The 21,223-nt window shown below is 41.8% G+C and overlaps 3 protein-coding genes across 9 annotated transcripts in view; 1 reads left to right on the forward strand and 2 right to left on the reverse strand.

Moving 5' to 3' along the window:
• The window catches only part of LOC136448071 (protocadherin-15-like), a 51,553-nt gene extending 37,936 nt beyond the window's left edge, over positions 1–13,617 (forward strand). For 5 of the 7 annotated variants that reach the window (XM_066447188.1, XM_066447191.1, XM_066447187.1 and 2 more), the window contains 13 exons: positions 570–688; positions 1,033–1,154; positions 1,896–2,075; positions 3,088–3,168; positions 3,589–3,635; positions 4,337–4,448; positions 4,830–4,963; positions 5,305–5,393; positions 7,010–7,162; positions 7,598–7,831; positions 8,371–8,439; positions 9,376–9,561; positions 10,982–13,617. In XM_066447188.1, the coding sequence (XP_066303285.1) occupies positions 570–688; positions 1,033–1,154; positions 1,896–2,075; positions 3,088–3,168; positions 3,589–3,635; positions 4,337–4,448; positions 4,830–4,963; positions 5,305–5,393; positions 7,010–7,162; positions 7,598–7,831; positions 8,371–8,439; positions 9,376–9,561; positions 10,982–11,021 (1,566 nt within the window). In that variant the 3' untranslated portion in view covers positions 11,022–13,617. The remainder of the gene's footprint in view (positions 1–569; positions 689–1,032; positions 1,155–1,895; positions 2,076–3,087; positions 3,169–3,588; positions 3,636–4,336; positions 4,449–4,829; positions 4,964–5,304; positions 5,394–7,009; positions 7,163–7,597; positions 7,832–8,370; positions 8,440–9,375; positions 9,562–10,981) is intronic. The other 2 variants (XM_066447186.1, XM_066447190.1) reach the window with 2 other exon arrangements.
• Positions 10,894–19,360, reverse strand: LOC136448072 (IgGFc-binding protein-like). Its single transcript, XM_066447192.1, has 8 exons — positions 19,106–19,360; positions 17,643–17,776; positions 16,692–16,934; positions 16,402–16,523; positions 15,899–16,048; positions 15,352–15,516; positions 14,737–14,933; positions 10,894–14,569 (listed from the first exon to the last, which is right to left on the reverse strand). Exons 3-8 carry the CDS (start codon positions 16,926–16,928, stop codon positions 14,439–14,441), a joined length of 1,002 nt encoding a protein of 333 aa, XP_066303289.1. The 5' UTR covers positions 16,929–16,934; positions 17,643–17,776; positions 19,106–19,360; the 3' UTR covers positions 10,894–14,438.
• On the reverse strand, positions 17,637–21,166 carry LOC136448793 (IgGFc-binding protein-like). The gene is made up of 4 exons (XM_066448438.1): positions 21,106–21,166; positions 20,430–20,602; positions 19,106–19,349; positions 17,637–17,776 (listed from the first exon to the last, which is right to left on the reverse strand). Exons 1-4 carry the CDS (start codon positions 21,164–21,166, stop codon positions 17,637–17,639), a joined length of 618 nt encoding a protein of 205 aa, XP_066304535.1.
• Between the last annotated feature and the right edge of the window lie 57 nt (positions 21,167–21,223).

Genomic DNA, 21,223 nt, shown 5'->3' on the forward strand with positions numbered 1-21,223 from the left:
TGGTGTTCGGCACCAGGGACATCTGTGTTCTGTTCTGTGTGGATGGTGTTCAGCACTAAGGAGGTATGCGTTTACCAGTGTGTGGATGTGTTCAAGACCCATAGCCAGGCATGTTTATCTGTGTTAATGGTGCACCAGGCACAGGTGTAACAGCCTATATACGTAAATGGACAGTTTTCATTGCTAGGGACAGGTGTGCTTGCTTCTATATGGATCATGTTAAGCACCAAGAATGATATGATTGCTTGTGTGTGGATGGTGTTCAGCACCAGTGACAGGCACTTTTGGATGTGTGGTTCAATACTAAGGACAAGTGTGTAAACCTAGCAGCACCTACTGACATTATTGTGCAGGATATTCACACATATTTTCTAAGCTAACTTGCAAGTTAGTGGTAATTTTTTTCTATATCATGATCCACATTTGTCTAGCATGAGGAATTCTAAAACTTAAATTTCTGTCTCGTATGTACTGTCAGGCTCATGATTATAGAATCTTTTTGAATATTAAATGTTAATTGCAATGATATGTCATCACCTCAAGTTTTGAATGAGAGTTTGTGTTTGTAGTTGTTGGTTCGAGTCAGTGATGAGGGTCCACCTGTGATGAGCTCTATTGGGACAGTCAATATTGAGGTCACAGAGCGAGGGTCGGCCAACGCTGTATCCTTCACACAGAGTCAATACACGTAAGCTACTTCATCACTACTATCTGAACATCGCAAAATATTCACGGTGCTTTTGTCATTCCTAGCGCAGGGAAAATGATATCGCTGAGACTGGTTATGTGGACGACCAGCTTCGACTTTATTCGTCTTTTTCAAGAATGACAAAGAATGTAGTCAAGACAACTCCTTTAAATTCATACCTTTTCTGTGCCTCCCAAGTGCAAGGCATTGATTATCCAATCAGCATTAACTGTGTTGTCATGTTTGCAGTCTTCACAGTCACCTCTCACTAGTGAGGAAAAGTGAGGCTTGTCAACTTTGATGCAAATTAACCATGTCAGCTTTGATGCAAACTTGCTTTACAGAGGAACAGTGCCAGAGAATGCTCAAGCTGGGACCACTGTGGCATTCACAAGGGGCATAGATATCTCACCCAGCCGGAGCAATGTGGACTACACAATTGTCTCTTCAGAAACAACTCCTGCAAGTACGTTTAGTAGGAAATCTGAAGGAAGCGTTGCATAATGTATCAGGAACAGACATGTTATATATCTATAACAGCACAGTACTATTTGTTGCAGTAAGGTCATTTTGGAGGCAACAATATTCTACAGAAAAATGTCTGACTAGAGGTCAATGCTTCTAATCATTTGATAGAATATTGTATAGCACAGTACTTTTTGATGTTACATAATGCTCGGGAGGAGCTTAGTAAATGAATCTCACCTGCATGAAAGGAATTTTTTGAAAGAAAGCAAAGCTTGATTCCACTTTCCTAGTCTACATTTATGGTGATTTCATTTTTGCCTCAATGTAGGGATGATTTGTTTTCCGTGCCCAGATGTTTTGTTCTTGTGTGTCTGTAGTTATTTGAATTCAATTTCAGTAGAGTGTCAGGAAGTGAGTGGGAAGATAGTGTCACTGCAAAGGTCAGACTTGTGGGAGTGACAGAAAGCAGCGTTCAGAGGTGGTAAAACTAGCAATTAATCAGACATGACAGTCCAGGTCATGGGGTCAATGGAAGAGTCTAGTAGTCTGTCTGTGTTTTTGCAGTTACTTATTTTCCATATACTGGTCACACTCACTGTAGACCAGAGAGATAGGAAGTGATCAATGGACACATGTAATGTTAATCAAAACCTTATTTGATAAACTAACATTTGTACAAGAAGCTCTCAATATTTCAAGGAGGTGTGACATCTTCAAACTCTTGTTTTGCTCTGCGCAGCCTCTGAGGACACCACAGGCTACTTCAGGGTTGTTCGCCCTGCCAACCTGAACGATCCCCTGATCCTGGAGATCACCCGAGCACTGGACTACGAGAACATCCAACAGTACCTGCTGACCCTACAAGTTGCACCCTCAGGATCCTCTGGTACCGGCCGTAGGAAAAAACGCCAGCTTGCAGGTTAGAGTAGGCTAACAGTGCAGTGCTTAGGGATGTCATTGTGAGGACTACAAGTTGTAGGTTGAAAGTTGAGTCTATGATATTAGCCATATGGTACTGGAGTATATATACAATACAACACAGTTTATTCTGTATCATCCTAGGTACTAGCATGGCTCACGGGAGCCTGGGACCAAGGGTGATGCGTAATACACCGTGTTGTATTCTATTCATGTCATACCCACCTGAAAAACAAGCATTTTATTGCAAAATGAGCCAGAAGTTGAGAAAATTTGGTGCTCTTGAATATAAAATTGTAACACCATCAATTCCAATGTCCAAATCGGGTCAAATCTTCTGGTGCTCGCGAAGTGCATTCAAACCATTTGATGTAAGCTCGTTCAATACTTCAAAGCCCATGCAATACCGTGAAATACGAACCGGTCCGGAACACCCGTATCAAACGTTATCAATACATGAGCTAGGTATGTCATAAGGTCTTATACCCCACAGGTCCAATAGATACATATACTAGGGCCAATGACATCCCTATATTGCTGGTTGCCGCATTATCATTTGTTGGCTGAAATAACCCAACTAAGTCTTAACCATCAGACTCACATATTACTTATCTCCCATGTTGGGAGTACATGAAACAGCCAGGTGGTTATCAGGCAAGTTAAGGGTCGTGGTGAAACTAGCCTCAAACCAAATGCAAGCCTGGCGCATAATGCTTGGCAGCTGCTGGCAGCAAAAATAGCAACATGTAGGTGGCTGTAAAGGGTTGTGACACATGGACATTAAGTCTGCCTTCAAGGGATCCAACTTTTTACTGGAATTCCCTGGAATACATCGTAGCACACATAGGGAAGGGTGACAATTTACTTACACTGAAATACAGCATGCTTTGATGAGTAAACAACTAAGTGTTCTTGAAGCATTATCCACTCACAACACCTAACTTTAACAACAATTGTAGGTGTGGTCTGAAATGATATCTGTAATTATTTTCCTTTTAATATTCCACTTTCAGACAACACTGCGCTGGTGCAGGTCAATGTTCAGGATGTGAATGACAATGCTCCAATGTTTGACGATGGTACATACGTCACAGGTGGGTTTAGGTTATTTGTGTCATGGGGGAAGAAACCTTGCCTGCTGCAGGTTTACCCATAGTGAAGTGCTTCAGAAATTAGAAATCAAGCAGATGCCAGTTACAAAATGATGGATTTTGTGAAGTGAAGACCTTAGTAACAAGGTGGGAATTAAAAAAACACAGACTCAAGGATTTTAGAAATGAGGAGACGTTGTCAAGAGGAAATGCTAACAGGAAGTCAAACCCAACAAAATTAAATCTAGATTTATACAATCAATATTCAATATTAGAGTAACCACACATCCAACATTGTCATAATCACTTGTTTTATTTATTGTGTTTCTGTTGCTTGCAATTAGCCTCTTGACAAGATTCTTCATTAGACTTGTTACATGTATTATGAATATCATTGAAATAAGGTCCATCTCCTTTTCCCAGGTGTGTCAGAGGATGCCAATCTTTTCTCCTCTCTCGTCCAAGTCAGGGTAAGAAATCATGTATTTTATAACAAGAGCAACATTATAATGCTGTAGTAGTCAACAGCAATTTGATTTACTTATAAGCAAAGCCGCCCTTTACTATCATAATGGAAAGAATACAAAGTAACATTAAGGAGTGTCAGTACATGTATGTAACAAGACTGTCAATGCCCAAATTTGCCACATATAATGGATGTCTGATTTTAGTCTCACATCAAAGGTTTTGACAGAATTGTAAAATATGAGGTAGGATAGCATTTTTTTCTTTCTGCATCTTTCCATCATATGAAAGAAATGTGCATATGATTTCCCCCTTGTGATATAGAGATAAATAGGGTTGCTATTATACTGATTCTGTCTGATGCATTTTCCCACTCCCTCCCTGGATGATGCATTAAAAGCAACAAACATGCAGTAGCAGGGAATTGAAGACAGGAAATGAGAAAACCTTTCTTGCGATCTTGGGACCTTTCACCTAACTTCCTGTCAATGTCACTGACCTGTCTAGAATGTGGTAACCAGGCTGTGGGAGGGGAGGGGGGCTACTCTTGTGACCTCCAGTTCGACCTTCCTGTCAGTCTGCTCTGACATTTTCACTCTACCATAGTCAAATAACTATGGACACATGCAGACAAACAGACACGCTGAAAACAAGACCTCTGTACACGGAGGTAATGATACAACCTTGTCTCTAACTGTGTTTCCAGGCTTCTGACCGAGACTCCAGCCCATTTAACAACTTTGTTTACAAGATCAAGACTCAGCCAAATGGCCAGCTCTCCCCTGTTGCCAGGAACTTCACAGTGGACTCTTCTACTGGTACGTCCATATTAGACACACACCAGATATGGGACTTGGTTTCAGGTAGAAAGAAAATTTAAAAATGCCTTTGCCCCTGAGGAGTTATTAGAAAAGGAAAATTGGTTCTAGAATTTGTCTAGACTCTTTGTACTTTGTAGCTATGAATTAGTTAAGGGATATCTTACAGTTGAACTGTCTAACCTGCTGAATTCTGCTGAAACCATATTAGTACATAAACGACTGTTTGTAGCCATAGATGAACCAATAGCAAAGAGAAGATTCCAAAAAAATTTAGAATTTGCTAGAGAAGTCATGAGATTGAATATTTGCATTGCATTTACAAAATGTTTTTTTTGCCCCTCAGATTTTGCAATGAATTTTTTTCGTGTTGTTTGTTAGGAGTTGTGAGGAACCTGGTGCCATTTAGGCCAGGACAAGTTGGAAAGAAGTTCTTCTTCAACGTTGAGGCAGATGAAGCGCCAGCGCAGAGTGCTAGCGGAGGACAAACCTTCACAGGGGACACCAGTGTCGTGGTCAGTGTTGTACATCTACTAAATGTTCACGTCTCAGCCAGAAAATGGTGCTACTCGTATACTCTGTAATTCTTTTCTTTACTATACTAATCTGTTCATGTGAACTTTTGACTGTGATGCTTACTTACTTTACATTTACATTGTATTTACCAATAGGCCCTTTGTGAGAACATAGCCCGCCATTGGTTGAATGCACATGTGCAAATATGTATAAAATACATTTATTGCACACTATTGCGGCTAGATGATATTATTCTTTCATATAATCTCATCTAATGGTCTTTAAATGTTTATTGTAAATATTTATGCTTAGTGTTGTTATTGATGACATGTTTGTGCAGGTGGTTGTGGTGAATGATGCAAACAGGGCCGTTATGGTCGGCAACCTGCCGCCTGACGTCTGCTACAGCTGCAAGGACAACATCAAAAGGTACGGCCCTACATCATTTTACTCACAATAATGATTCTATTTCTCTTTATATCCCTATCACATGTCACAAAATTGAATCTGCCAGCTCTAAATGACAGCACCAGGGACAGGTGTGTTTACCTGTGTGTGGATGGTGTTCAGCACCAGGGACAGGTGTGTTTACCTGTGTGTGGATGGTGTTCAGCACCAAGGACAAGCGTGTTTATCTGTGTGTGGATGGTGTTCAGCACTAGGTACTGGTGTGTTTGTGTGTGGATGGTGTTCAGCACCAGGGATAGGTGTGTTTACCTGTGTGTGGATGGTGTTCAGCACCAGGGACAGGTGTGTTTACCTGTGTGTGGATGGTGTTCAGCACCTTAGGGACAGGAATGGTGGCCTGTGTGTGGATGGTGTTCAGCACTAGGTACTGGTGTGTTTGTGTATGGTGTTCAGCACAAAGGACAGGTGTGTTTACCTGTGTGTGGATGGTGTTCAGCACCAGGGACAGGTGTGTTTACCTGTGTGTGGATGGTGTTCAGCACCTTAGGGACAGGAATGGTGGCCTGTGTGTGGATGGTGTTCAGCACTAGGTACTGGTGTGTTTGTGTATGGTGTTCAGCACAAAGGACAGGTGTGTTTACCTGTGTGTGGATGGTGTTCAGCACCAGGGACAGGTGTGTTTACCTGTGTGTGGATGGTGTTCAGCACCAGGGACAGGTGTGTTTACCTGTGTGTGGATGGTGTTCAGCACCTTAGGGACAGGAATGGTGGCCTGTGTGTGTATGGTGTTCAGCACTAGGTACTGGTGTGTTTGTGTATGGTGTTCAGCACAAAGGACAGGTGTGTTTACCTGTGTGTGGATGGTGTTCAGCACCAGGGACAGGTGTGTTTACCTGTGTGTGGATGGTGTTCAGCACCAGGGACAGGTGTGTTTACCTGTGTGTGGATGGTGTTCAGCACCTTAGGGACAGGAATGGTGGCCTGTGTGTGTATGGTGTTCAGCACTAGGTACTGGTGTGTTTGTGTATGGTGTTCAGCACAAAGGACAGGTGTGTTTACCTGTGTGTGGATGGTGTTCAGTACCAGGTACTGGTGTGTTTGTGTATGGTGTTCAGCACAAAGGACAGGTGTGTTTACCTGTGTGTGGATGGTGTTCAGCACCAAGGACAGGCGTGTTTATCTGTGTGTGGATGGTGTTCAGCACTAGGTACTGGTGTGTTTGTGTATGGTGTTCAGCACAAAGGACAGGTGTGTTTACCTGTGTGTGGATGGTGTTCAGCACCAAGGACAGGTGTGTTTATCTGTGTGTGGATGGTGTTCAGCACTAGGTACTGGTGTGTTTGTGTGTGGATGGTGTTCAGCACCAGGGATAGGTGTGTTTACCTGTGTGTGGATGGTGTTCAGCACCAGGAACAGGTGTGTTTACCTGTGTGTGGATGGTGTTCAGCACCAAGAGGACAGGTGTGTTTATCTGTGTGTGGATGGTGTTCAGCACTAGGTACTGGTGTGTTTGTGTGTGGATGGTGTTCAGCACCAGGGACAGGTGTGTTTACCTGTGTGTGGATGGTGTTCAGCACCAGGGACAGGTTCTAATTACTTGTTGGTACTTCTGATCTGACCAGTACTTGTTGCTGCAGGACTTTCCAGGATGTATCTGGGAACTATGTACTGATTGAGAGGGTCGAAGCTAAGCAAGATGGGAACACTCTGGACTATGCCAACTGTGATGTTTACTTCTACATGATCAGGAATGGAACCTTTGATGCTTTGACCAGAGCCCAAGCTATCAGGTCAGCTATTGTATCAGATTGTTATGATATATTGTTGACAAATGTGTACATGGAGTTTGCAAAACAAACATCCATAATTAGTCTGGTTTAGTTCTTTTTAGACGGTCCAATTAAAAAGTAGGTACTAGGAGAGCATTTTTTTGTTCCCAGGGCAATATATATATGTATTACTCGATGTCAGAATACAGTAGGTTTTGGGAAAACTATTATATTATGGAAGATAACGCCCCGACAATGTGTACATTTCACACATCATATTTATTTTTCCTTTGTATTTTGCTATTCATCTATTAATTAGACATTTATAAGGTAATGCTGACAGTTTTTAAAAAGTTCTAGACATTCCCATGTATGAGACATTGTTAGTCTCAGACACTGACTCAACTTGATTGATAAACAGGTAACTAATTGACCATTCCAATTTGCCTTTGTTAGTGTCCTGGAAGGCAGCAGGACTCAGGTTGACCAGCTGTGGCGCACCTGTGACGCTGTTCCGCGTACAGACACGGGGAGAGCCTCGGTCGTCGCGTACCGCGGGGTACAGTACACGGGAAGCACCAGTTACAGTGGCATCTCAGATCTACAGGCCGCGCTGATCGCACTGGGAGTACTGCTGTTCCTGCTGGCCCTGCTGGCACTGCTGTGGCTGTGCTGCTGTACCAGGATCAGGTCAGCTGCTGTCCTTACCTCTGTGTACAGAGGTTTTTATCTCCATGAAAAATGGAGATATAGTTTTGGGTGTGTCTGTGTGTGTGTTTGTTTGTCTGTCTGTTTGTTTGTGTTTCCAGACCACTCTAGTCAGCATAACTCAAGAGCCTCTTGATGGATTACGATGATATTTGGTATGTGGTCGGGTGTTGGAAAGCCGAAAGTCAGGGTCGATTTTGGGCCCCCTGGTATGTGACCTCGGTACTGCAGCAGAACTTCCGTTTTTGTATCTTTTGACCTGGACGTGCTATGGTTTTGATTTTTGGATGGCTGATAGCTTATGATGCAATAAAGAAGTGGTGTGGGTTTGGGCCTCCTAGCAGCTTGTTATCCTTGTGTCTGTTTGTTTGATTACGTGTACTTGTATGACCATCGTAATTGGAATACAGTATACTGGCGGGAAGTGAAGGGGAAAATAGTGTCACCATAGACTGACAGGAAGTGGAGGTCAAATTTGATGTCAAATTTCTGTCATGTTTGACATGTATTTCTTGTTGCAGGAAGAGGACACCAGGCTACCAGATTCCACCACCCTATGAGCCACCACCAGCTCCTGAACCAATTATCTAGTAAGTACGCTTTAGCACCAGACAGCTTTACTGATGAGGTGTGTTTTTATAAAATTCCACTGGAATGTAGTGTCACCTCATCTTTGTGTCTTTGGCTTCAGGAGTTGATGGAAACAAGACACAAATGTAGATTAAGTGAGATTTTAACCAGCTAACACAAAAAAGTAAATATTTTCCCTCTTGCCCAGCAAAGTCCAAATGTTGACAATAGCATATTATGTATTATATTGTGTAGCTGAGAACTCAGTATTTTACCTACTTTACAACACTGGAGTGTTCAAACAAGCTAACTGGTAGCATTAACGATCTACTCATCTACGTCCTTGGTAACCTCCGCATTTCTGTATGCCGGTGAGTCCTCGATCATAACAGCAAAACTTGAGGAAAGAATACAGACCTCATGATAAAATGCTTACAGAAGTATCACCTCAAATATTAAGTTGTAGCACATAATAGAGTTAAACATTGGTCCGTACGAATACCTTTAAAACCTGAGACGAAAGAAAAGTGGTACGACACACTTCATGTTCGTTAAGACTAACCTAAGCTATCATGCAAGGAATCATCCAGGGAAGAAGAAAGAGGGGTAGGCAACGGAAAAAATGGGAGCCTCAGAATAATATCAGAATGGAGTGGCATTACCCCAAGTAAAACATCGAAAAGAACAGAAAACTGGAAAGGATGGAGAAAATAGGTCAAATCTTTTGTGGCGCCCTAGCGGTCAAATAGTTAGACTAAGGGATAGATGACACGAGATGAGAATGATCTACTGGTAAACAACCCTGCTCTTGGACAAGAAGATTGGCTATAAACACATATTGCTGCTTGCCTGGCCTCTTCCAGGGAGGGCTGGATGTCTTCAAAGTTAAAGGACATTCAGCAGCCATCCACTATTTTAGAAATCAGCAAACACTCCAATTTTTTTCTGTCTGCCAGTGAGCCAGAGAAGAAGGAATACGAGACTCAGGAGGGGATCGCGACCTTTGGTCACGACATGACAGAACCCCCTGCGGAGAAGGAGGTGGTGATCACTGGCCAGTACAACAAGGCCTACGAACATGCCGACGAGTCCCAAGTCGGCACCCTGTCCTTCCCACAAGCCCACGATGATGTGGGGCCAAAGTAAGTTCGAAGACACATCACTTCCACAGTTCACAAGTCCCCTTAGGCCACAACAAGCAGATTTTATGGATGACATCAGCTGATTTAGAAGAGATAGAGAAATTTTTTCCCTCAACACACGATCAACGTAACAATAAAATACTGAAACTGGGAAGATGATGATTATTAATAATTATTTATCATACATTGTTATATTATATCTATTTATTGTTCTCGTGATGATGCCAATGTTACATTTGAACATTATGGATAGGCAAGTACAGACATTACCATGTTTCTAGAATGATGTAACTGTATATGACATTTTTAGTGGTTTATTATATATAGAATCTGAGAAAGAGACCGACTATAATGCCCTGTACATTTGTGCTGTATGGGAACTCATAGTACCCCTTTTTTGTCCAGGGTTGTTACCTATGCTTCCAACTCATGAGGGCAGGCATGGTAACCAGTGAGTGGACATTCCTACCCGTCCATGGTGTCCCCACACAGTAGTCTAACAGCTCATAGTTAGACAGATTAGAGGCACCAATCAACATGTAGAGTTGCAATGTGACTTGGTGATGCATGATTATGTTATGTTAATCTGAGGCTGAATCTGGCTATATTCTGATGCAGAATTCTGATACAGGAGTGCACAACAGAGTCATACATGTACACCATTCACCCCTCCTTTGTTTTTATTGCAGGTTTCTCCCATTGTAGATTAACTAGAAGTAGCTGTTTTATTAGATAGTCTTTTTCTGAATCTTGTTGACTTCCTTTTTGAGGTAAATTAGGATGCACAACTTCTATCATATGCTGTAATACAGTCCTGTTGTATGTGCTGTCTATGTGATATAAATCAGGAATGTTCAGTCAAGGGTTTTAAAACATTTTTTTTGACAAAACAAAGTACTGTGGAGGGAACTTGCATATTTTGCAAATATTCTCTGCAGTTAATAGTCTGCCTAAAACAGTAGACTTTTACTAAAAAGTGGGACACTTTCAAATTGTCTTTCACTGCTTCCAAAAAAGAAGTCAAACCTAAAAGCTTAGACTGTATTCCGTAGCCTTTCTAATTAGAATAGTCTGACTTTTTCCACATGTCACCATTGCTATCTTGAACTATCTGTATTATTTTTCTCTATGCTGTTTTGCTGGAATTAAACCTGGGGCAAGAACTTGCAAATAAAACAGTTATATAAAGATGAAAGATTCAATTTTCCCAAATACATGACATTGACATGACATGTACACTATTATACCTGCACTATGTCTGCTACGTAACAGTAACGGCACAGACTATCAATGAGAGAATTATCTGACTGCACAAATGTTTCATCATCAACCAAATATAAAGTTCGTTTTATTTGGGGGAAATGTTTCTTGTCCTACAACACACAGACAGCAGTTGAAATGCTGTTCTCTGTTTCTCTAGTAGGTACTCCATTGTGGACCAGCAGACCACACAACTGTGACGACTTACCAGCACAAGCAACATCATAGTGGTACAGCAGGGACTGTTGACAACATGGCGGACTTAACTTTTAAGTAACAGCAAGATTTCCTACATGTTTGATTGAAAAGAGGATTTTGTAACGACTTAGAATTTGTATTAAACCTCGACCGCAATGTATTCTGAAGATTTAACGATCATAGAGAACCACACAGATTTGGTGTCCATGGATTTAGGATGGCAGTCAGTTCTTTTTTCATCTTTTATGACTTCTTGGAAGTTGCTGTTCTTTCAAGCTTTACTAGATGTAAATAATACAGATTAGAGTGGGGCCCTATGTAGAACATCTTATTGCTTATTATGTTAATCAAGGCAGCTGTACGATTGGACAGTCGTAAGTTTTACAGGAACTGATCATGTGGCCATAAACGAACTTGGTACTGTAGTTTTTAATGAATTTTGACCAGCTTATATTTGCTCCTATATATTTCAATGAATTTGAATAAATGAATAGCCTTAAGTTATTGGAATTTAGACTCTTCATGCCAGTTTATTATGTACCAGTGTTTTTGTTATGGACAGATTTTTTTGATAGCCAAATTAAAGCTTAGAATAATGCTTGGTAAGTGCCCCTTTTTTTACCTATCCAACCATTTTGAAGCCCACCTAGAGCTTAATTTAAGGAACATTTAATTAGTATGCATTCTGAACTGGACTCAGAAACTTACATGGTATCTTCAGAATGATGATATGGTCTTTTCTAATACAAATTTGGTACGTGGATGATATTTATTTGGGGGATGTTATGTCATATTGGGTGTTTTGCAATGAAGAACTTCAAAAATGATAAGAAGTACCAATTAACCTAACATGGTTAAAGTGCTGGCCTCTTGTCAGTACTGAATGCACTTTGTCCTTTAAAGCATCTATTGATTGTTTCGTTTGATAATGTAAAAAATGACCAGAAAACAGGAATGTTTCTGCTTGGAGGCAAAAATCCGAGTAGGGATGGCTTGAAATGTCAACTTGCCATACTGTTGTTTTCTACATATCTATGTAACGTCACTACGTTTGTCAATCTTTGAATATCAAAGTTTAGTTGAAAGGAAATAATAAATGATTATGTACAATAATTGTTAGTCAAATTTTCTAAACAATTGATTCCTGTACCTATCAGATTCTTTTAAGTCCATTGTGTTCAAAACAAGGACCTTACACCAGAGGTGTGTGTGTTGTTTATTGTTTATGGATCTCCATTTGTGAGAGTACATACATATGATACTTCACTTGTGGTGCTTGATAAAAGGACTTTTACGTTTACTAATATATATTTCCTAATTGCAATAAGCATGAAATGGGTAACAACCACAGATTTGTTGTTGAACTTTGTGCATGTTGCAGTTTTTTGTATTTTATTTCCAATGTACTGATATCTTAAGAGTAGGACTGAGAAATGTACCAGTTTCTGTTGTATTTATACTTAGTAATACGTCTTTCACTTAATAAGGCTACAACGCTTTACTTGTATATCTTGAAGGACGTTTGATTTAAAGTAATGTCATTGTTCCTTTGAATAGTTTTTGATATGACCGTTGTTTAAAAATGGTCAATGCTATAGTGGTGCTTAACTTGAATCTTCTACTTTATGCATGCAGGTCTTGTCTATATAAAGCAGAGAAATTGGTGCAAATATTTTATTGTTGATATGATGCACTATGCACTGATTGTGTCATTTGAACCTTCTCCCTACTGTTTTGTCTTATCAAAGCGTTTATCTCACCGGACTGCATCTAATTTCATCAAGTTATTGCGGCAACTTTGCGAATGTTTGCTAAGTCCTCTACAAACAAAATGGCCGTGCCCGGAAGGTCACATTCTCACTTTTGGCTCCAAATCAGATGCAAGATAAATTTAGTGGAAATCGCAGTGTTGACACTTTTAAACTAATTTTCAATGGTTCAAATTCATCGAAAATATAATGTCAGTGATTGCACAATCTTGCGGCCATTTCCACGATTTTGCCAATTCCAAACATTCTTAACTTTTCAAAAAATGTCGACGGATTGGCAGTGATTAGCATTTGTAATTGCCTTTCGCAATTAGACGTGGTCTGGTGAGATTACCACATGAGCAATTTTTTGTGCACGGAGAAACAGCTTGGAGAATATTTTAAGTTGTGAGGCAGACTAAAAATACGACTGTTTCAACTCCCTTCATTCTTGATTTTCAGTTCCTACCTCTTCAAAATCTCTTATTTGTTCTGATATGTCAATGAAGGTAAGAAATCCAGGTAAAACATTTCATAATACAAAATAGATTAAGCAACGTCGTGCTGGACTTTCTGAAATTCTCTGAAGAGTCAGACGTTTCGGTTAGCACCCCCCCCCTCACCCTCAACCACTTATGACAGATAGTGGATGCTGTCTGAAGCGTCTGGCTCTTAAGAGAAATTATCCAGTTACTAATTCATATTGCATTAATTCCATTCTGATCTTAGTTACTCTGGACGGTTTTCCCCTTTACCTCACACGGAAGACTTGAAAATCTGCCTTCAGCTTTTCAGATGGCACGGTTCTGGTAGATATCAATTTCTAGAGATTAAATGGACATTGTCTTTACTATTGTGTTGTTTTTGATGTCCACCTTGGGCTCATTGTTTTTATAGCCCCGATTTACCTACGTTGGGTTTCTTATCCGCGACGACGTACGCCGTACGCCACATGTCGTCCGATTGAGAAGAAGCGGGTGCAATAGTTTATATAAAACCGTGGTCACAAATGCCGTAGGTCACCGTACGATAGGGTCAGTTCTTCAGCGATGGGACCTTAAGTCGGAGGTCCCGCGTTTGAGGAAAGCCACACCTCGAGCAAGTTTAAGAACCCACCACACTTATCGGTAATAGTAGGGAATCCGTCCCGCGATAAACACTAGGGACAGGAGCCCATCCGTTCTTAACTCACCGGGTGTGAGACTGTAGTTAGTTGCGACCTGTTTATATTTCGGTGCCATTGCAGATGACGTCATCTTTGTTGGACATGAATATAGAAAATGGCTGGTGGGAACAGACCGGTAATCCACTTAGGCGCAGAGCCCACACTTTCAGCCATATATTCCAGACGACTTGAGTCTCAGCGATCTCAGACTGGTTAGTGAAAGGAAAGTATGAGAGCGCTGGAACTAACTAGGATGACACTAATGCTAAGATATGTGGCAGAGTAAAAAGAAAGACCAACAACCTATACACTGTCAGTTGTTTCAGTGTCATCATGGAGACAAGCTACGGGTAGAAACCTATTGTTCCTTAAAAAGTGGTAATGGAAATTTTATAGCTTGCAAAACAAACATGTAGCTACCTCCACACATTGCCATTAATTCCACAATCTATTTCAGACATCGTAGGTCAAGCCAAGAATAGCTGCCTCGTCCGCGCCGACACCGTTCAGGGCCGCAGGTTCCTGCATCGGTTCTGTAGGCACGTCCTGTACTGGTCCCGGTTCTGTAGGCACGTCCTGTACTGGTCCCGGTTCTGTAGGCACGTCCTGTACTGGTCCCGGCTGTCGGCGCAGTTACCTACAGAGAGCGTGCACTAGGTTTAGTAACTCTATCAAGTGACTGTAATGCTTGAATCAAATGTCATTGATTTTCCAGATATGATTATCTTTCTAGGAATTACCTGGATATAGTCAAATTGTCTGTGATTAGTTTGTTGCTCGGGGTAAGAGTAAGAGATCACTCACTTCTAGCCAGATCCTCGTCGATCAGTCCGTCGCCGTCATCATCAATGCCGTTCAGCAGCTCCTCGTCCACACGTCCGTCACAGTCGTTGTCCACACGGTCGGCGGGGACGGGGGCGGTGGTGCTGCACAAGGCGGCGATCCGGGCCAGCCGGAGTCCGCCGGGATAGCCGTACGACTCCGGAGATACAAAACCATAGCTAGGTTTGTAAGTGGGAGACAACAAGGAATCAACAAAACGAAGAGTCACATCATAAACAGAAGTCGTCAGGGTCAGTACGTCGATTCCAATCATATTCTTAATAATCTTCACATACTCTTATTGTTCACCTTGCAGTGCCTAGTGGCACATAGGTCAGCATGTTTCCTTGCTGCTTTTGTGGACCCCCCGGGCACGCGACCTACATTTTATGTCCCTTCCGAAAAACGTTGCAACCCCAACCGAGATGCCCTTCCCAAGATTTGAACCGGAATCTCCCAGTTACCGAATAATTGAAACCAGGAGCTCAACTGTGAGGCTGCTACGAGTTGAGCTACAGAAACGTACTGTTCAGTAACCTAAAATTGTCAACATTGTCTTATACGGCTGCATAAATAGAAACACGTCCCATTTCTCACCTGAACAGACCGACAGTCGCGATGGGAGAGAGATGGTGAACAGTGTGGGTGCCACTAGACACGTCTAGATGTGTGGCAGCATATCTGGTCCCGGGTACGTCATGCCAGACGGCGTCGCTAGGCAACCGCTGTCCATCCAATCGGAGGCCAGCTTTGTCAGCCGAGCTGTGCAGATACCACAATTAATTTTTTCATGCGATGCTTTTCGCAATATTCATTGCTTAAAGAACTACAGATATGGGTTTATCATGCGATTTCGCTATCATGCAGAGAAAGCGGTGTGCAACATTCAAGTTCTGCATAATCATAACTTTTACAAACACTTTCAAACATGTCAAACGGAGAGAAAAACAACTTACTTCAAGCTCTTAGAACTTTATCTAATGCATTCTTTGCTGTTTTGGACCGAATAAAATAGATGTCGTGTACTCTATTGCATCTAATTTTCTCTTGAGTTACTCACAGTGAAGTTTTTACTCATGACTATTTGCATATGCACACATACAGGAGCAATGTTATGCTACAGTCACAATTTGAATAGCATTACCTGATGACTAGGTTGATGTGATGAGTGGATCCAGAGGGGCCTCTAACAAGGTCCACCGTAGAAAACGTGTACTCTGACTCGAACTGGGCCACAGACGGGATGACCATCATGAACGGGTCAGTATCCGTGCGGTCAGCGGAGCCACTCTTACTGTTTAAGAGTTGAAGATAGTTACAACTTAGACCTAGATAATGTTGTATAATTTCAATATATCACATCTGTTATCTATATGCCTAGATCTACCCTGCAATGGGAGAGGTTAGAGTTGTTTTATTAACGAAACATTTGACTCGTATGAAATTCGCATGATATTGAAATGTACAGGCAACCAGAACTCGACACAAGTAAGCAAGCACAGGTGACAACACATTTTCAAAAGGCGTATCAGTGCTCAAACCAATGGTCAGTGTTGATAATCCACCTTTTTGGTGATTGCAACAATCTCTAGCTATGGCCAGTGTTCAATTTCGTTTGAGAGATCACTTCTGCGTGTTTGCCCCTACCTGTACTGCACCAACAAGACAGGCTCACTGCTGCTCACGTGTCTGTACTCGTCAGATGGGACATCAATCTCCCAGAATTCCCCAGCGTTCAGAGTCCTGCTGTTCTCATTGGTGACATCGACCTTCAATAGATTAAAATAGACAAGAACAGGCTATTACTTTTTCCTGTCTCTTTACAGATGGCACGAACGTCTATTCTCAAGTCAGATTGGATGCACATGAATACCACAAATTGGGCAAAAGGCATAGGTCTGGAACTGTCTTCCTTTTGACAATGATGTTATACATACCTGCGTATTTTCCCTAGCAGCAACAATACGGAATAGATCGTCGCCTGTGTGCTTTTTCAGCGGCACGGTGACGAACTCCTTGCCCCAGGTGTCCACGGGCGGGATCATCTCCACTACATAGTCTCCTGTCCCTCGCTGCTGTTCGCCCATAGGCCGGCAGGGGGCAAAGACAGTCCCGCTCAGCACGGCCACTGGCTGGGTAGCCGTGACCTTTGAACCGGTTAGGTCCTCAGTCATCTGTACCTGTAGATGTAGCCGATATACAGGTATGATACAAATATCAGTTTCATTTATGCATGTATGCATGTATGTATGTATGTATGTATGTATGTATGTATGTATGTATGTTTGTGTGTATGTATGTATGTGTGTATGTATGTATGTATGTGTGTATGTATGTATGTATGTATGTATGTATGTATGTGTGTATGTATGTAAGTATGTAACTATATATTTTCTTTTTTAAGCATCATCAAAATACAATGAAAAGACCAGAATGTAAAAGGATGAATCCACTTTCTGCCTTCGATCTTTCCAAAACAAAAATCATATATACAAAGAATCGTGATGAAAATACATATACAGATACAAAAATGATATCTGTAACAAAAGTGCTAACAAATATGTGCAAAAACGAATACATATGCAAAGCCATGGAGTTGATATTGAAGAGCTATTCAGGCGTATGAGCAAGTGAACCAAGATCCGAATCGAATCTAGTAGAGAGGAGATACTAAAAGTAAGGTTTGATCGCCTTTTAAAGGCGTGGTTTGACATATTTGTTGATTTCATGACGACATAAAGTAAAGAAGTAATGACATAAATCCATTGTAGAAAGAATGACAAAGTTGGATCAAAAATGCTCATAATCAAAGCAATATTATAGGACAAAATTTACGTTGCTGCAATGAATTTCTAATATGTTCCTTCATGCAGTTTAATGGTTCACACCTGGAGTGTTTCAAACCGGTGCAGTCCCACAGAGAACGCCTGTCCTGCGGCGTAGTTTTGTCCGTCGAACGTCAAGGCTTGGCTGGGGACAATGGTGACGGTCGTCCCGTCATGGACACCGACTATTCCGAATTCTGCACAAATATTACATCATGACAAAATGCTGGCACAATCAAGTCACATGATAATCAACTTTTATCATAATATGCCATGTCCACATCTTTAGATAAGGACATGGTATCTTCTGGAGACCAAAGTCAGGACAAGCATACAAATGCACCAAAACAAGCCTAACAACAACTACACTCCGACGCCATATGAAACTACCATATTTAGAATAGATAAAACACGAGAAAATAGAACATAAACAAGACCTCCCATTGAATTAGTACCCGCTTCCATGGACTCTATCATGTCATGTTTGATTTATAGTTCTACGAAATCTAACCTGCCACTTCCTGCCTCTGACCTTTGGGGTTATCTTTTATCACTTTTGACCCAACTTCCTGTTATTGTCAACGTGCCTAGCATTCAAATAATGTGTTGGCAGACACGACCGTCACAGACACACACCAAGTGACTGCAAAACCTGAGCAACCTCATATCTCCATGAACTATTCTGTTTATGCCAATGACTTACACATTTACATAATATATGCTTGGTCATAAACACCTTTATCTAACTTAGACATGATATAATATTGTCAGTCCTATCATTTTCCACTTGGATGAATTTTGGCACATTTGCATTGATTATACACATTAGGAATTTATTCGCATAATTGGTCTCTGCCGATGCTCCACTTGCCATAAACTACATATGTTACATGTATTTGAGTCTTATAATGGAAAATACTGCAAATATAGATTTTCCTCATTGGTTATGCAAATTAAGTGTCGATTAGCATAATTTGCACATCATTGTGTACATCTCTGTCTAAACTACCTGCATACTAAATATCATCGAAATCCATCGTCCTTTTGTTCAGTTATTCTCCTTAGAATATTTTCACAATAACGCCACTGCAGTTCCAGAGCAATCTGCTAGGTGGCCCAGACCTACACCACTTCTTTATTACATCACAAGCTATCTGCCACCCAAAAATCAAGATCACAGCACATCCAGGTCAAAAGATACAAAAACGGAAGTTCTGCTGCGGTACCAAGGTCACATACCAGGGGACCCCAAATCGACCTTGAATTTCGGCTTCACAACTCCCGCGCACATACCAAATATCATCGTAATCCATCCAGAGGTTCTTGAGCTATGCTAACCACAATAGTCCGGAAACACAAACAAACACACACACACAAACACGCTAAAAACAATACCTCCATTTTTTCATGGAGATTACAGCCGCTCGAGGAATCATAAGAGCTTAAGGTTGAATTTTGTAGCCAGCGGTATGAGTTTCTCTTAGATATTTGTACTCAGTCATGTCTCATCTGATGTGACAACTTACCAGAGGGTACGTCCCCGAACCCTTCGCTGTTAAAGTTCCGCACGACGCTTGTACAGGACACGAAATACTCCGTCCCCAGGCCGTCGGTAGGAAGGGCCAGGTAGGCGTCAGACGAGGCACCTTCAGCAAACACTCCGTACACCACGATCTCCACATCGGACGTGATGTGAACCGACTTGCAACTGTCACTCTTTTTGCTGCCGCGGAGTTCTACCTCTAAGCGTTCCAATTCCACCTTTGTCACCTGTCAATAGAATTTCAGGTATAGCCTTAACCACTATTTACATAAGGCAGGTATCTCACTGGACGTGCGGCGTGTTGGCGACCTCGCTGCAACTGAGCGATTTGACAAAGCGCTCAGCGAATTTCATCCATAGAAAACGAATGTTTTTACGCGTTGTGTGTATTTTTATCTTTTTAGCCATACTTGTACATTTTGCATGATATTCCCATTATAAAGTCGAGGGTAACACAAATTCAATTTAGGTCGCAGCGAGGTTGCCGAGCGGCCCCATCTCACTGGACCCGCGACACGTTGGCGACCTCGATGCGTCCTAAATTGGATTTGTGATACCAGTTTTTTTACTTCGGTTTTTGACAGACAATGACGACGTGGCACTGCACTCAAGTTTTTATAACTTATATTAACAGTGCCACGTATAGATAACAATATACCCATTTTTATTTTTATACACCTGGGCAAAGTGAAGAAAGTCGTGTAAAGTGGACTCGGGACCTCTTGGTTCTGAGTCGAACACTGCCGTTACGCCACACGACCCCACAGTTGTGATACCATTGACTTCATAATAGGAATATCATGCAAAGTGAACACGTATTACTAAAAAGATAACAAAACACAGAAAGCGTAAAAATATTCGTTGTAATTCGTTGAGCGATTTGCTTAATCGCTTGGTTGCAGCGAGGTCGCCAGCGTGTCGCTGTCCAGTGAGATGCCCGGTACCCGCTTTAGTCTCCACCAGGTCTACCCACGGGATACGTAGTAGAATTAGGCTCACAGGGGAGTGATTGGTCAGGAGAGTCAGCCCGCGGGAAGGTTACGAATTCTCTAAGCTAACTGCGCCCACCAATGAAAGCCTATGATGGCCAAACTCCCCTGGCAAAAATCACCCCTATAGTCAGCGTAGTTAGTCTGGTAGAGACTAATTTACATGTCTAGCATGAACAGCCTTTGCTTTATCACAGCTAACGTTTGGCTTGCGTGGCGACTAGTGACACTTTACAACCCAAACTGTTTATATTCCACACAAAAATAAAAACCAAAAAATCTAACCGCTTCATAGCCATAGAGACACTAATCACTTGCCTGCCCATAAGTCACCCGGACTCTTTCGTTATGTCGAGTTGAAGGAAGAGTGATCTCAACAGTGGCCCCGCTCGGATGCGGACATGCGATGAACAGTTTGGGGTTGGTCTGTCTTCTCTGAAGGTTTTCCGGAAATGTCAGAATAAAGTCTGTGCCCTTGTTATCCAAGGCAGCTGGGAACAGAGGGATGAACACATCAGTGAGGCTTTTTTACGTTATTAGATGGAAAGGGGAAACTAACAGGAGAGTGGAATTTGGAAATGTTCCCCACATGGGTATACGGTGGCACTTTGCTCTTGCTAAATGGTCAGGATATCTCAGCTTGGGCTGCATCGTCTTTTAAAAGGGAAGTAAAATTGAGGTCTAGTGTTCGGGGAGGTGACTTGAGCCCGTTAAAGGAAAAGGGCTAGCAACTCCTCCCTGTAAAATATACCCTGAACTGAAACAGCGGGAAACTTGCTACCCTATGTACCACTAGAAACGACAAGTGAAGGGTCTGAACGAACGAACTACATATTAAGCCTTCCCTATTATATAAGAGATTAATCTGACAAGCCTACATTCTTACACGTTATACGCAAATATATACATATATGTTATCTGTAAATTTACCGAATGTTCGACATTGCAAAATGATTTTTTTAATCCAGAGTTCACGTGTCCTGCGTGTTCTTACCTTGACTTGAGTCGAACAAGGCGGTGAACACTAAAACCGCCGAGAGGAATACGGGCGCCATCTTTGTTCGTACGAGTGAATATTTTCACAGCCAGCCACCGCAGACTTAACACAGTCT

The sequence above is a fragment of the Branchiostoma lanceolatum genome, chromosome 14 (genome assembly GCF_035083965.1).
Source record: "Branchiostoma lanceolatum isolate klBraLanc5 chromosome 14, klBraLanc5.hap2, whole genome shotgun sequence".
NCBI lineage: Eukaryota > Metazoa > Chordata > Leptocardii > Amphioxiformes > Branchiostomatidae > Branchiostoma > Branchiostoma lanceolatum.

What these genes read in the sequence shown, in the direction of transcription:
- LOC136448793 (XM_066448438.1), bottom strand. Translation starts at nt 21,166, where the DNA reads ATGGCGCCCGTATTCCTCTCGGCGGTTTTAGTGTTCACCGCCTTGTTC. An exon ending in CTTGTTCGACTCAAGTCAAG is followed by an intron (nt 20,603 to 21,105) that starts GTAAGAACACGC and finishes CTCTGTTCCCAG; the next exon opens with CTGCCTTGGATAACAAGGGC. An exon ending in TCCGGGTGACTTATGGGCAG is followed by an intron (nt 19,350 to 20,429) that starts GCAAGTGATTAG and finishes TTCTATTGACAG; the next exon opens with GTGACAAAGGTGGAATTGGA.
- LOC136448072 (XM_066447192.1), bottom strand. Translation starts at nt 16,928, where the DNA reads ATGACTGAGGACCTAACCGGTTCAAAGGTCACGGCTACCCAGCCAGTG. An exon ending in GTCTTGTTGGTGCAGTACAG is followed by an intron (nt 16,049 to 16,401) that starts GTAGGGGCAAAC and finishes ACTCTTAAACAG; the next exon opens with TAAGAGTGGCTCCGCTGACC. An exon ending in CACATCAACCTAGTCATCAG is followed by an intron (nt 15,517 to 15,898) that starts GTAATGCTATTC and finishes GTATCTGCACAG; the next exon opens with CTCGGCTGACAAAGCTGGCC.